Here is a 15,361-nt window from a genome sequence, read left to right as displayed (position 1 = left end):
CTAAGCCATGGGCCCAGACCTCGAGTAGTCACTCCCAACAGTGGGGCAGCCTGCAGAGGAACAGGCATGCCTGGGGTCACCGCCCACCCGCGGCAGCATTGGGCAGGACCCTGGTCTGCTGCCCCTTAGTGCCAAGCTGTCCAGATGGCCTCTCTGGGCCCCTTCCTTAGTTTTAGGGTGGGGAGGGTTTGAGGGGCATCTGGGTCATCCCTCAGAGACTGTCCAGGCCTCCTCCCTGCCCCGCGCTGCTCCTGCCGGTTGCTCCAGGCCCTGGGTTTGCAGGGCTGAGCTTGGCTGCTCCTTGGGGTCTTGGCGGAGGAAGTGAGAGCAGCAATCCCCTCCACAAAGCTGCACTGTTCTCAGCAAATCCTCCCAGGATAGGGTGCATTTTTTTCAAATGATTCAGCAGCACGTGAACGGGAAGGGCCGAGCTCAGAGCTTCAGGAATGTAACCAAGGTCTCTGACATGAGATCCCACAGAGCCCACACGGAGGCTGGAGGAGGGTGTCCGGGCTGGAGTCAGGGTGGTGTCAGGGTCCTGGGGTGTTGGGGAGGGCAGCTGGACGGTGATGCTGCAGCTTTATCCTGCATGGCGGGTGCTTGCGTGCTTAGAGGAGACCATTCCTCCTGTGCCAAGATTGGGGTGGAGGGAGCAAATGGACAGGAAATGGAGATGGGAGAGCCGGTCTCCATGGAGACGAGCATCCAGTGGACTACAGCTCACAAGTGTATGCTGAAATTTACAGCGGCATTGGGCAGGCCTGGCAAATGCCCAGGTACCAGGATCATGGACAGCATGACCTGGAGCTGGGGCTTCACCTCATCACTCTCCCTGTCCCACCCTCAACCCCAAAACACATCTGCTCTGAGCAGTTGTCATTCCAGACATTTCTAGTCCTGGCCCGAGTCACACTGGACAAGTCTTGCCCTCATCCTGGATGGGCATGGCTCTGCCCAGACCTAGGGGCATCTGCTGGTTCTGGACAAGTCTTGCCCTCATCCTGGACGGGCATGGCTCTGCCCAGACCCAGGGGCATCTGCTGGTTCCGGGCATGGCTCTGCCCAGACCCAGGGGCACCTGCTGGTTCTGGACAAGTCTTGCCCTCATCCTGGACGGCCATGGCTCTGCCCAGACCCAGGGGCATCTGCTGGTTCTGGACAAGTCTTGCCCTCATCCTGGACGGGCATGGCTCTGCCCAGACCCAGGGGCATCTGCTGGTTCCGGGCATGGGCAGGCTTGCAGGGACCTGAGGGTGAGTCTGGTCTCTCACAGCCACTGCAGGGACAAAAGAAGCCCTTGGTTTCCCCTCAGCAGTTCAGGGCTGTTTTTAGTTACTAAATGACAACCCCTTTTTTTCTCATTTCCCAAAAGGAGTGAACTTGGAGGAGGTCTGCCCCACCACTGACCAAAAGGGGCCAGGCTTGGAGGCCCGGGAAGGCACACTGAGTGCTTGGGGAAACCCTCCATGGTGGTGGCCACCTGTGACAGTGTGGGGGCTGAGCGGACAGTGAGGCTGGAGGGGCTGGATACTCCCATGGACTTCGTGGCACCTGGTCAGCACTGACATCATGTGTCCCTTGTGACATCTCCCAGGCTGCTCAACCGCACCATTCCTTATGCAGCTGAGGGATGTGGCCTCGAAACCCGAGTGTCAGAACAGATCTGTAATCTGCGTGCACGATCCCTTTCTAGGTCACTGGCCCCTCCAGCCAGTGAGGTCAGCCCACCTGCTAATGAAGCAGATGCAGTTCTGTGGGAAAGGGGCAAAACCTTTGCTATGCCCCCAAGGTAGCCTGAGTCAAGTTTAGTTAAATGCAAGTGGTTAGGGATCCTCAGTAATTGAGGAGCAGTGCCCCCCTCCTTCCAAGTGACAGCCATGGGAGCTAGTTGCAGGCATTTGTGAGGGCTTTAGTAGCTCTGACTCGAGGGTGAAAATGTCTAAATTCTCAGCGCTCTTTGGGACGTGCAGACAAGTGTGTAACACTATAGCCCCACTACCACTAAGTACCCCAGCAGAAAGGGGCACACCTGGGGAGCCCGGATCCTCTGCCCAGCCTGGTGTGAGTGGAGGCTGGGTTTCATCTGAGAGAAAATCGTTTCTTTCTGAACTCCTCTGAAATGGTTGGCATGTCATTCTACCTAGAGACACAGAAATGGAACGACTGACCTGCAGAGGACGTTTGCACCATTTGCATCTAAGAAATGTGCAGTCCTTCTCTGCAGCCAGCTGGCCCCCTGTGATGACTACACACAGCTGCTAGCAAACCAAGGCTCACGATGCTCTCGGCTGATGGTCATTGCAGTCACAGTGGCAGAATGACCCACCCACTCTTGATTGGGGCCAGTAGGGTCTTTGGCAAATGTGCTGGCCAGTCGTAGGCCCCCATATCCCCTTCCTGACAGTGAATGGCACTGGGAGCATGGGTCTCTCATCAGAGGGACAACTGGACATTTTCCATAGGGCTGTGACCAAGACCCAGGAGCACCCTGTCCCTGCCTATACCCACCTCCCAGGTCTGAGGTGGAAGCTGCAGGAGGTGGGCTGGTTGGGGACGGTGCCGTCTGCTGACACTGAGCCAAGACTGCCAGCCTGAGTCAGTGCACACATAAGGCTCAGATGACCCAGGGCCAGATTTTGACCTTGTATGAGATGGATCTTTTTCCAAATCCTGGATTCTTGCACTCTTCTGGGCAGATGTGTGACATTTCCATCCACCAGTAGTGCCTGCTGTGGCAGGCACCGGGGACTGGGCATCAGAGTGTGCTGAGAGAGGGGACAAGACAGTGACTGCCTGCCGGTCACTGTTACTATCCACAGGTGTACAGGTCCTTGGGGTTGGGAGCCCGTACCAGCAGAGTGGCTCCATTGGGAAAAGCCCTACAGGGCTTATTCATATTTATGGCTGGCAGGAGCCTCCTGAGATCAGTGGGACCCAAGGCAAGATAATATAGAGAATTCAAGTGTGACACAAATGAACTTAGAGGCCATTCTTTTGTGGGGTCTGGCTCCCCCAGAGAGTACACACACAGCTTGTTCACCTCCGTTGTGTCCCCAGGAACTTCCATGGGCACAGTAGGACTTAGACATTGTTCGACGTGGGAGGCGACATGAGTCTTGGCCTAGGCTGAGTGTGCTGTGCCTCCAGGCCGGCTCAAGCGTGTGGCGTGCTGGGGACCCCTGAGATTTGCGGCAGGCCCCCTTGCTGTCCCCTGCTCCGCAGGACAGCAGTGGGACAGCCTGGCCTCCGTTGGTTTTTCCCTGGGTGGCTGTCATCTCTCACAGTCTGAACGTAGCCTGTATTCTTTGGATCATCGTCCATGGTCTTGACTTTCCACCCACCCAGTGCTTTTCCATCCCAAATCTGGCGGCCGGGGATTGTTTTTGCAGGCTTCTAGCAGGGGGAAGTGACATCATGTGGTATCTGTGGCCCAGGGTGGGGAGGGGCCCTGCGGTGGTGTGTGCTTTGAATTAAGCAGATGGTTGTGCATTCCAGTAGCTGACATCTGGCGGTGAATTCATCAGCCAGTGTGTCACCCTTGATCTCAAACCCAGATGTTGTGTTGATGGCAGAAGGGAAAGACGAAAAAACAAAGTCTGAGCCACTCGGGGTAGGGGAGGCCATCGTTTTGAGGAGCGAAGCAGAACATGAGTCTTTATGAAGACTCTCCCTCCTCCTGCTCCCCTGGTTCCTGCAGGGGGGCTCTTGGGGCTCATGGCACAGAGCAGCCCAGTCCTGGGTGGAGGGGCAGGGCTGGGGCTGGTACTATACCCCAGGGCCAGACACCAGGCCCAGCACATAGTAGGTGTTCAGCAAACACGTGCTCGGGCCTGGATTTTAGTTTCTTCCTGGGTTCTTTGGGTCTCTTTGCTCTCCCTAGCCCCGTTCTTTAAGTGGCCCGAGACCCCGAGGGGCCGTTCCCTCGCTCTGGGAGGCCTCCATCCTGGAGGCAATGGCAATGCTGTTGCCATGGGTGCAGGAGCTGCGTGTCTAGAGAGCTCCCCCGCCTCCCTCCCTGCCCACCCCTGGCCATTGGAGACGTGTGCTTGTCTTCCTGTCTGTTGTTGACTGGCTCCTCCCCAGGGTGGAAGCTCCTGAAGTCCAGGTCTGTTACTGAAGACCCTCGCACACCTCATCCGTTCTCTCTTCGGACAACAGGAGGGGCCCATGTTTTCGGGGTTTGCCCTTGAAAAGCAACCCAACCCCAAGCTCTGAGTTTGGCATGGAAGACCACCCCACTCCAGCCTCGTGTAGGGGCAGAAGGCGAGGGTCAGAGCTGGCTGGGGTCCATGGTGACGCCACTCAGCCCTGCCCACCTGCCCTCCCTGTGGACCTGTTAGTCCACTTCCCCTCCTGCCTTTACCCACAGAGTCCTCAGGCTAGGATGAGTCCATGTTCAAGGCTTTGCATGTACTCTCCCCCTGGAGCTCTGACCCAGACGGTCGGTCCCTGGCATCTTCGGGACAGCTGTGTGTCCAGCCCCTCCTTCTTACCTAGAAGATGTTGATATTTTGGGGACGATTTTCCTAGAACTGGCCCTTTTCTGCCTTTCTTGATTCTCATTATCTCCCATTTTGTAAAAATGGTGAGGAGGTTCCCACCTGGAATTCAGAGAGACCCCAAAGAAGCTGAACTCTTGTTTCGCATGGACCAACAGAGTTGGAGAGCCTTCCAGCCCTTGTGCCCCACCCCTGTAAGCTGCTGGTGGCCTCAGGGCCAGTGAGCAGTCTAGTCTTAACCCCACATGTCTACCCTGGCCCCTGGGTTCCCCCAGTCTCTCTTTTCCTGACAATTTGCAAAAAGAAAGTGTGTGGCTTGAGCCCCAAACAAAGCAGATGCATCCAGGAGCTATGTCACACCCAGACTTGGGGTTCGAGTCAACTGGGACGGGCTCTCTGGACCTGAGTGGTGAGCGGACACAGTTCTCACCCAGGGAGAGGGAGACATCTCGCCAGTCTCCGCAGTGCTGTTCTCCTGAACTAGACGTAGTTATGTGCCGGGCCCTGTGTTACTCTCACCACATCTCCTGTCCTTACCACAGCCTGTTGGAGGCAGGTACTGGTGGTGCTGTCCGCGCTGCTCACGTGGTACAGTATTTCAGCAGGGCAGGGAGCTTCCCTGAGACCACTTGGCATGTAGGGGATGGGCTATAGTAGGACCTATCTTATCTCTGTGTGGTCCCTTCAGATGATTCCTCAGACTGCCTGGGAACCTGCGGGGCTCTTGTAGGAGAAAATGCATGGACCTCAGGGCACAGAATGGAACCGAACCTTTCCGCTGTTTGCTTATTTTCTTGTTGCCGGTGGTATTTACTAAGCACCTGTTCTGTGTTACACAGTGTGCAGAGTACTGGTCTTTGAAAAGCCCTAGAACCATTGTCTCCTTCGTATGCTCCTGGTTCATTCAGCACCATGAGCTGATGATGGTGGCACAAAAGAGAAAACCTATGAAAGGGTTAATCTGGTCCATTTACTGATTTGCATAACAGTTTTTTGTGTCGTGTTGCAATGAGGTATAGGTCAGGCAGGTAGCTAGGAGGGTCCAAAGACAAACCTCTCCAGGCTGCCAACCCAGTATCTCTAGTTCAGCAAACATTTACTCATGTTTGAACGCTCACTGTTCTCGGGTCTGTTAAGATGCTCCCAGGGGCCCTGGCCGGTTGGCTCAGCGGTAGAGCATCGGCCTGGCATGCAGGGGACCCGGGTTCGATTCTCGGCCAGGGCACACAGGAGAAGTGCCCATTTGCTTCTTCACCCCCATCCCCTCCTTCCTCTCTGTCTCTCTCTTCCCCTCCCGCAGCCAAGGCTCCATTGGAGCAAAGATGGCCCGGGCGCTGGGGATGGCTCCTTGGCCTCTGCCCCAGGCGCTAGAGTGGCTCTGGTAGCGGCAGAGCGACGCCCCGGAGGGGCAGAGCATCGCCCCCTGGTGGGCAGAGCGTCGCCCTCTGGTGGGCGTGCCGGGTGGATCCCGGTCGGGTGCATGCGGGAGTCTGTCTGACTGTCTATCCCCGTTTCCAGCTTCAGAAACACACACACACACACACACACACACACACACACACACACACACACACACACGATGCTCCCAGGGCCCTGAGCAGACAGTCATGCAGGTATTTACAGCAGAATGTGCCACCGTACAGCATTTCCCAGAGGAAAACAGGAAAGGGCAATTTTAGATGGTCTTGAATGATTAATAGAAATTCTCCAGGCAGGGGGGGAGATGGCATTTGAGGCAGAAGAAAGTTGCTCTCTGGTCCAGAGGTGGGGACACCCCGGGGCAGGTCCAGGCTTGGAGGAATGGCAAAGTGGGAGACTCTGAGGCTGCCGAAATGGCTGTTGGCTGGCACCAGGTTGCAAAGTGTTTCCTTTTTTAGATGAGGGATGTGGGCAGCCAAGGTAGATGTTTCAGCTGGAAGGGATGTGACTATAAAAAGACAACGGGTGCTGGGGGTGGGAGAAGATGCTAGAAACAGGGTGACCTGCTACCAAGGGCAAAGCCCTCTGTTCCAGGTGGCCCACCGAGTGGTGTTGGCTGGGTGTGACTCTGCAGGTTGGGGTCTGGCTTAAGCTGGGAAACAGGAACCCACGGCCTGGGCCAGTCATGACTCAGCTCCAATAGAAGAAATAAGAATGGAGTTCGGGCCTGGGTGGGGCGCTGGGGCCACGGTGTGGGCTCTGGTACCAGTGCAAGATTTAGAGATCAGTTCTGGGGCCCAGGGGGACGGGCATAGATGGGGGACTCACATGCCTGGGCCTCCCTGTTCTTTGGGAAAAGACGGCCCTGGCCAGCAGTTCCTAAGATCTGAGCTGCCTGCTGTGGGGTGGAGGTGGGACGTTCCTATGAGCTGGGAGTGTCTGCTCCTTATTTCTCATTTCTCTCACATTCACACAAATGTGACGCTCACCCAGAGTGACCCTGCACAGCTGTATTTTGGAGGGCAAAGCTCTTAAAACCATTAAGACGGCTTGAGGCACCAGCTGACAAGCTCCAAAATGAAAAAAGGGAGGGCTCTGACCAGATGACAGCATGAGCTGCTGACCCGCGAGCTGTCAGGTTATAGGGTAGAGCAGAGTCCTGGCTTAATTGCTGGTAGGAAGCCGCGTGGTGCATGGCTCCAGAGCAGCCTCAGGTGCCGGGGAACATTCCGGGACCTTTCCAGCCCAACCTCTTCCCTCGTCCTTCATCTTGCTTGCTGGTCCAGGATCATCTTTCTTTCCACTTGGCCTCCTTCCTCAGCATCTGTCCCTGAGGTCTGCCATGTGAATATTCCCTCACCAGACTCGGTGCTTTTTTGGTTAAAACATTCTGATCATTCTGTCGTGCCCCTGACGGAATATGTGTTAATACAAAGAATCATCCACAGGACGTTTTCTGGGGATATTTTTAGGACAGATTAGGAGGGTGGCAGGTTAGATTCAAGACCCCCAAACCTAAATATGATGGGGCCTCTGTAAGTTGGGGAACTACTCCTCTACCTCAGCCTGAAAAGGTGTTTGCCTGTGGGCTGTGGATGGAGGGCAGGTGGGGGAGTCTGAGCATCTGAACTCATGACCTAGGACCCGGCCAGTGAATTTGCTCATCTGCTTCCCTGGCCACCACTCCATGCACCTTGGAGAGAATAAAAGGAGTCCCAAGGCCCTCATGTCTGACAGCAACAGAGAGCTTTATTCTCAGAGACCAGCAGAGGGATGGGAGCTGCTGCTTGGCCCCTAATCAAAGAATCCAGGAACCAGGAGGAGTCTCAGTGTCACCTCTTGGCCCGCCTGCTCAGCTCATGGGGCATCCAAGGCCCTGCTGGGGGCTGGGGTCCCCTGTCCTTCGCCTCCTGGCCTCACTGCTGCCCCTTCTGCATCCTCAGAGCCAGGACAGTGCTATGGGGACTCTGCTCACTTGTATGTCTTTGTGTTTTGCAGTGATTAGGGCCAAAGTGGTCAGTGAGAAGGAGGTGGGCTCCGGAAATGACATCTATGGCAACCCCATCAAGAGGATTGAATATGAGATCAAGCAAATAAAGGTAAGGGTGAAGGTCACCACATTGTTCCCTCCGGTGGGGCAAGCTGCAGGAGGATCTCGAGTGAGGCTGGGTCCCCAGAGGCAGAGACCATGCAGACCCGTCCCCCCTCCCCATCTTGAGGTGCTGTTGGGTCCCTGGAAAAAGTTCCCGACAGCTGTTGAGCAGACAATAAGGGTGTCAAGTTCAAGTCTATCTGATTTCCCTTAACTCAAAAATGGCTGGGAAGTTGTGGGCGTGGTATGGTCCCATCACCTGGGTTATTTCAGAAGTGTGTTCTCTTCCTTTTTTTTTGTATTTTTCCGAAACTGGAAACGGGGAGGCAGTCAGACAGACTCCCGCATGCGCCTAACCGGGATCCACCCGGCATGCCAACCAGGGGGCAATGCTCTGCCCACCTGGGGTGTTGCTCTGTTGCAACCAGAGCCATTCTAGCACCTGAGGCAGAGGCCATGGAGCCATCCTCAGCGCCAGGGCCAACTTTGCTCCAATGGAGCCTTGGCTACGGGAGCGGAAGAGAGAGACAGAGAGGAAGGAGAGGGGGAGGGGTGGAGAAGCAGATGGGCGCTTCTCCTGTGTGCCCTGGCCGGGAATCAAACCCGGGACTTCTGCACGCCAGGCTGACGCTCTACCACTGAGCCAACCGGCCAGGGCCTGTTCTCTTCCTTTTGATGGGTTAATAATGGCACAGCTTCAGGTGGAATCACCATGTTCACCAGAGATTCTGTGGAGGGTTCCGTGATGCCCATCCGTGCCTGAGCTTTGTGGGGTTTGGTTTGAAGACAGCAAGAACTTGGCTATTGCCACTGGGAGCCCTTATTCCCGCAAACTGGTGGGAGGTCCAGTCTTGCCTGGGTAGCTTAACATTCTAAGAGGCAAGGTGAAGGTAGAACTGAAACTAAGGCCTTGCTGGTGACCGAAAAGATGATTCGCCTGGTAGGAGAGGGCCGGGCAGGCGTCTGGAGGGGGAGGTGATGGGTGTTTGTTGGTTTTTGTTTTTTTTAGTGTTGTTTGTGTTCAGGGGCACGTGGCAAGGAGCCCATACTCGAGAAGGAGGCGGATGGCGGGAGGAGATTGGAAGGCCTAGCACTTAAGAAGGTTACTGTTGTCACAAGAACTAGCTTGGTCTATAAGAGAGAAGAAAACCCTAGGCTTCAGGGGAGGGACAGCTTTGTGGTCATAGTTGTCGCCACCCATATTGAATTTTGTTCCAAAAATAAAAGTAGAAAATAAACATTAAAAGGTCAGTGACATGCTTACTCCTTGCATCTGTGTCATTTAAGGGGGTGACCTTTTACTCAGTGCCCAAGTCTGTATTTATGAAGCAGGAAAGAGAACACCTCTGTTCTCACAGCCTCATTAAGGTGTTGTGAAAGGCAGGTGTTAGCACTAAGGCAGGGCTTTTAGCTCTTGGTTGAAAGATGTCACATGGCTGCTACCAACATAACCTTTCTTAATGTGGGTTAGAGTGTAGACCTTGGAAAGCTAGCTCATTGTGATGTTGGGGATGAGCCTGTGTCATTTAAGTTTGCTTATGAAGCTCTCAAAGCCCTGGCCAGATAGCTCAGTTGGTTAGAGCATCGTCATGAAGTGCAGAGGTTGTCAGTTCAGTCCCCACTCAGGACACATACAGGAACTGATCTGTGTTCCTTTCTCTCTCTACCTCCCTTCCTCTTGCTAAAATCAATTAAAAATAATGAAACTCTCAAAAAAAATGAACCAAATGAAAAGCACCTATGCTGTTAACCTTGGTTTAGCCAAGGCCAGAGTCCTACAGAGTCCTGTGGAGTTGCAAAGCCTGCTCTGTCCATGTTCTACAGCCGGGTTAGCCTCCTTCGTGTGTGGTCCTGGTGCCTGTGTGCCTTTCCCCTCTCCATACACCCAGCTTCCATCGGGCTGTACCCCTAACACCAGGGTGGAGAGCATTGTCAACCCTGCTGATGTCCCCGCCTGTCACCTGGCTGTGGCTCTCTCTTCCTGCCGGGGCAGCAGGTGTATTGCCAAAAGGCTGTAAGTCAATCAGAAATTGAGCCATCAGATCTACTCCCCTTACCCAGGAGTTGCTTTCTGATTGCAGGGGTGCCTCTCAGCTTGGTTCCCCCCCACCAAGTAGCCAGTGTCTGGTTAGAATCCTGGAAGCGTATGAAGGTGGCGCCCTTCAGTGATGGGCCACAAGCACCTGAAGACACACGAGCCCCTCATTGGTGGCAGGGAGAGCACAGGTGTTGTCCGAGATGGGTCCCTGCAGGTACAGCCACACTAAGCAATGAATGACTCCAAAGAACTGTTCTGCAGTAGGAGCGACTGTCTTCTGTCCATCTCACTGGTACACTCTGTCCCCTTGTCCATGCCGGCAGCACCACGGGCGCCGGTGCGATTGTTCACAGGTCTGCGCGGGAACGGAATTTGCCGGCTATGCAGCGCTCTCTGCTAACCTTTCCTCACCCTCGTCTTTCCAGATGTTCAAAGGACCTGACAAGGACATTGAGTTTATCTACACGGCCCCATCGTCTGCCATCTGCGGGGTCTCGTTGGATGTTGGAGGAAAGAAGGAATATCTCATTGCAGGTGTGTATGTGGGCTTGGACATGGAATGTTCTTAGAGACCAGTCAGGTCTGTGTCAATGGGAAAAGCAGTAGGTGTAGCAGAGCCCTGATGTCCTGAGTGGCCATTCAGAAATCTCGGGGAACCCTGCTGTTTTCTATGGAGAATTCCTAGTGCATTTTCTTCTACCACCTCTCCCCCATGGCATTCCCCCTTGTTATATCAGTGTGAGCAGATGTGACTTGATGGGAAGAAAAAAGTAGCCAGGTGGGAATTTGAGTCAGGTGGAGAGAGGTGAGAATTTTGTCTTTTGTTCCTGAAGGAGAGACTTATGAAGAAACGCTTCTGGCTAGGCAGGAGGTGGGAGGGAGAATTGAAACCTGATTCTAAAACTGTTGATATTATTGTACCCCCTAGTATGCTGCTCCTTTTTTTTTTTATCATATCTTTCTTTTTATTGTGATAAAATAGATACAACGTAAAATTTACCATCTTAACTATTTTTTTTTGTTTTGTTGTTGTTTTTTTCATCTTAACTGTTTTTAAGCGTCCAGGTCAGTGGCGTCAGGCTCACACACGTTGTCTTGCAGCCGTCTCCACCATGCAGCTCCTGAACTTTTTCATCTTCCCAATTTGAAACTCTATCCCCATGAAACATCAACTTTCCATCCCAGCCCCCCTTTCTATTTCCTGTCTCTGTGACTCTGACTACTTTAAGTTCCTTATATAAATGGGATCACACAATGTTTGTCTTTTGGTGTCTGGCTTATGTCACTGAGCATAGTGACCTCAAGGGTCATCCATGTTATAGCATGGGTCACAAGTCTTTCCTTTTTAAGAACGAACAATATTCCATTGTCCGGATGGACCCCATTGCATTTATTGCTACATCTGCTTTGTTTATACCCTATTCTTCACTGAAAGCGTTTTCCTTTACTTCTTCCTTCAACTCCTGCTGCCCTGCTGGGCTGCCCCTGGAACCCAGAGCGGGTTGTCATCCTCTGCCTTGTTGACATTTGGGACTAGACCATTTTTTTTTTAATTTTTATTTATTCATTTTAGAGAGGAGAGAGAGAGGGAGAGAGAGAGACAGAGAGAGACAGGGGGGAGGAGCTGGAAGCATCAACTCCCATACGTGCCTTGACCAGGCAAGCCCAGGGTTTCGAACCGGCGACCTCAGCATTTCCAGGTCGACGCTTTATCCACTGCGCCACCACAGGTCAGGCCGGGACTAGACCATTTTTTTGTCACCAAGGACTGTCGTATGCATTGTAGGCCATTTCACTGCATCCCTAGACTCTACCCACTAACTGCCGTGACATCCTCCTCCTAGTTGTGGGGTCACCACACATCACCAGATGTCCCCCAGGGCACAGAATTGCCCAGACTTGAGACCCGCTGGTCTAGCAGAACTTATAGTGATGACAGAGATGTTCTGTACTGGCCAGAGTGGTAGGTAGCCCCATGTGGCTACTGAACCCAGGAGCCCTTGTATGGGGCTAGTGCACTTGAGGATTTGAGCTTTCTTTTTTTTTTAGTGAGAGGAGGGGAGGCAGAGAGACAGACTGCCTGCTGCATGAGCCCCAACCAGGATCCACCTGGCAAGCCTACTAGGGGGCGATGCTCTGCCCATCAGGAGCTGTTGTTCTGTTGCTCAGCAACCAAGCCCTTTTTTTTTAGGGCCTGAGGCAGAAGCAGCAGAGCCATCCTCAGCACCTGAGGCCGACTCGCTCAAACCAATCGAGCCATGGCTGTGGGAAGAGGAGAGAGGGAGAGAGAAGGAAGATGGGTGGAGAAACAGATGGTCACTTCTCTTGTGTGCCCTGACCAGGAATCGAACCCAGGACATCCACATGCTGGGCCAATGCTCTACCACTGAGCCAACTGGCCAGGGCCGATTTGAGGTTTCATTTTACCTTTTGTCAGTTAATTTCAGTGTCAGTGTAAACACCCTGTGTGGCTGGTGGCCACTGGACTGGCCAGTGCTGAGTCGGTCAGTAAGGACCACTGCTTGTCTCTTCCCAGGGAAAGCAGGAGTCAGATCCCAGACATAAGAAGCAAGGAGAGACAGGAAGGACAGCTCCCCTTAACTGACATAATATTCTGCTCCCCAGTCCAAATTTAACCGTATGAATAAACTGTGAATCCAAATCGCTATGATTTGGGGGATTTCCTTCTGTTTAGGTTATTTGTATCTTTTTCCCCCTTCCACTGAGAATATTCAAAACCCAATACATATTTAGCAGGTCCCTGTTGGTGTCTAGCCTTGTGCTTGGTGCAGCAGGGACTCAGGAGGAGAGACCCTCTGTCCCTTCGGTCAGGACACCACTTTGGGGGTAGGGCACAGGATAGGAAATTAGAAAAGATGAGACAGGTTTTGTGTGGGGGCAGATGGAACAGCAAGTCAGTGCTTGTCAGGTGCAAGGAGAGAGAGACCTTCACAGGTTCAAGGATCTAGATTTAGTATTGAGAGCAGGGGCTGACCTTGGCTGTGCTCCAGGAGGTCACTGAGGGAGGAAGACTTCAGTGACCTCTTCTTGGGTCATTCCTCCCTCCCTCCCTTCCTCCCTTCCTCCAGCACTCATCCCCAGATCCCACTTCCCTGTTCCTGTGTTGCTACCTCAAACTTGCGACTCTTCTCCTTGGAGATGGTGGGAAAGTTTTCTCCCCCTCCTTTTATAAATTAATTAATTTTTTTTTTTTTTTTTAGAGAAAGAGAGTCAGAGAGAAGGATAAATAGGGACAGACAGGAATGGAGAGAGATGAGAAGCATCAATCATCAGTTTTTCACTGTGACACCTTAATTGATTGCTATCTCATATGTGCCTTGACCATGGGCCTTCAGCAGACCGAGTAACTCCTTGCTCTAGCCAGAGACCTTGGGTTCAAGCTGGTGAGCTTTTGCTCAAGCCAGATATGAGCCCACACTCAAGCTGGAGACCTCGGGTTCTCGAACCTGGGTCCTCCGCATTCCAGTCCGATGCTCTATCCACTGCGCCACCACCTGGTCAGGCTCTCCCTCTCCTTTTATGGACACTTTTTTTTTTTTGGTATTTTTCCGAAGCCAGAAACGGGGAAGCAGTCAGACAGATTCCCGCATGCACCCGACCGGAATCCGCCCGGAATGCCCACCAGGGGGCGATGCTCTGCCCATCTGGGCTGTTGCTCTGTTGCATCCAGAGCCATTCTAGCACCTGAGGCAGAGGCCACAGAGCCATCCTCAGTGCCCGGGCCATCTTTGCTCTAATGGAGCCTTGGCTGCGGGAGGGGAAGAGAGAGACAGAGAGGAAGGAGAGGGGGAGGGGTGGAGAAGCAGATGGGCGCCTCTCCTGTGTGCCCTGGCCGGGAATCGAACCCAGGACTCCTGCATGCCAGGCCGACACTCTACCACTGAGCAAACCGGCCAGGGTATGGGCACTTCTGAACATCCTAAATGTTTAAAGAGCATCTACTATTTCGTCAATAGTTTTATCGAGATATAATAATTCACACACTATACAGTTCACCCATTGACAGTGCATGAATCGTTGGTTTGGGGTGAGCAGCCCTCACCACAGTCAATAAAATTTGTTATTTTATTGATTGTACCCTTAGCTATTACTTTCCCAACCCCTGCTTCCTTCACCTACCCCTGGCTCTTAGCAACCACCACTCTACTTTCTGACTCCACAGATTTCCCTATTCCAGACTTCTATATTATGGAATCATATAATACATAGTCCTTCTTTGTCTGGCTTCTGTCACTCAGCATTATGTTTTTAAAGTTCACACATTATATTGGGTGTCAGACCTTTACGCCTTTTTATGGCTGAATAATCTCCCATTGAATGGATACACCACATTTGGTGTCCCCATTCATCATTTCATAGCCACTGGGGTTGTTCCCACCTTTTGGTTATTGTGAACAGTGTTGCTATGAACATCCAAGCACACGGTTTTGTGTGGACGTGTTTTCCTTTCTCTTGGGTGGATACCTAAGAGTAGAGCTGTGAGACATATGGTGACTCTATGTTTAATCACTTGAGGAACTGCCAGACCGCTTTCTAAAGCAATTGTGCCATTTTCCATTCTCAGTATCTACTATTTTTGTAGGGAAAATGACACCCAATGGAGAGAGGGGTACAGGGACAAAATCGGGCTGCCGAGATCTTGCACCCAGACTCTGCCTCCACAGGAGGCGACAGAGATTGCACGGCATACAAGGTGCTGGTACGGGCGTCCTGCAGGAGGTTATGAGGACTGCTCGCCGTGTGCACAGAACAACCTGGACGGAAATCAGGCTGCATCTTATCATCAGTTATATATCTCCTTTTTTTCTACTTTCCTGTATTGGCTCAGTTTTTCAAATTATGACATCTATTACTTTTATGATCAGAAAAATGCCATCTGGGGAGAAGAGAAAAGAGATAAAACACTCACCGTGCAGGGAATTTACTGCCGTAGCAAATCAACAGCTTCGATCTGCATCCTCTTTTTTGTGCAGGGAAGACCAACACTGTAAATTGAGAGCCACAATGTTCCGCTCAGGCTTCTCACACTGCCCTCTAGGGGCTGCCTGGCCAAACTGCAGAGCCACGGAAGCACTTATTGAAGGAGGCAGGGCTAGGGTCCAATCACCATGGGCTCCTGGGTGTTCAAGTGACCTTGGTCTGGCTTCTGTGACAGGCTTCACCACCTTCCTGTTACTAAAAATCAGAGTACCGTTTTCCTGACACTCCAAATGCATTTCATGCTGAGTCCATTTAATCCTCATAACCCTCTATGACAAAGATACTGTTATGACCCCCATTTTACAGATAGAA

General features: G+C 52.7%; 1 protein-coding gene across 1 annotated transcript in view; it reads left to right on the top strand.

The window, feature by feature from the left end:
* Positions 1–15,361, top strand: part of TIMP2 (TIMP metallopeptidase inhibitor 2) — a 51,489-nt gene that overhangs the window by 27,390 nt on the left and 8,738 nt on the right. The window contains exons 2-3 of the mRNA XM_066381427.1: positions 7,917–8,017; positions 10,474–10,582. Of these exons, the coding sequence (XP_066237524.1) occupies positions 7,917–8,017; positions 10,474–10,582 (210 nt within the window). The remainder of the gene's footprint in view (positions 1–7,916; positions 8,018–10,473; positions 10,583–15,361) is intronic.

The sequence above is a fragment of the Saccopteryx leptura genome, chromosome 4 (assembly GCF_036850995.1).
Source record: "Saccopteryx leptura isolate mSacLep1 chromosome 4, mSacLep1_pri_phased_curated, whole genome shotgun sequence".
Taxonomy (NCBI): domain Eukaryota; kingdom Metazoa; phylum Chordata; class Mammalia; order Chiroptera; family Emballonuridae; genus Saccopteryx; species Saccopteryx leptura.
The sequence above is the reverse complement of the archived record's forward strand: the minus strand, read 5'-3'. Positions and strand labels throughout refer to the sequence as shown.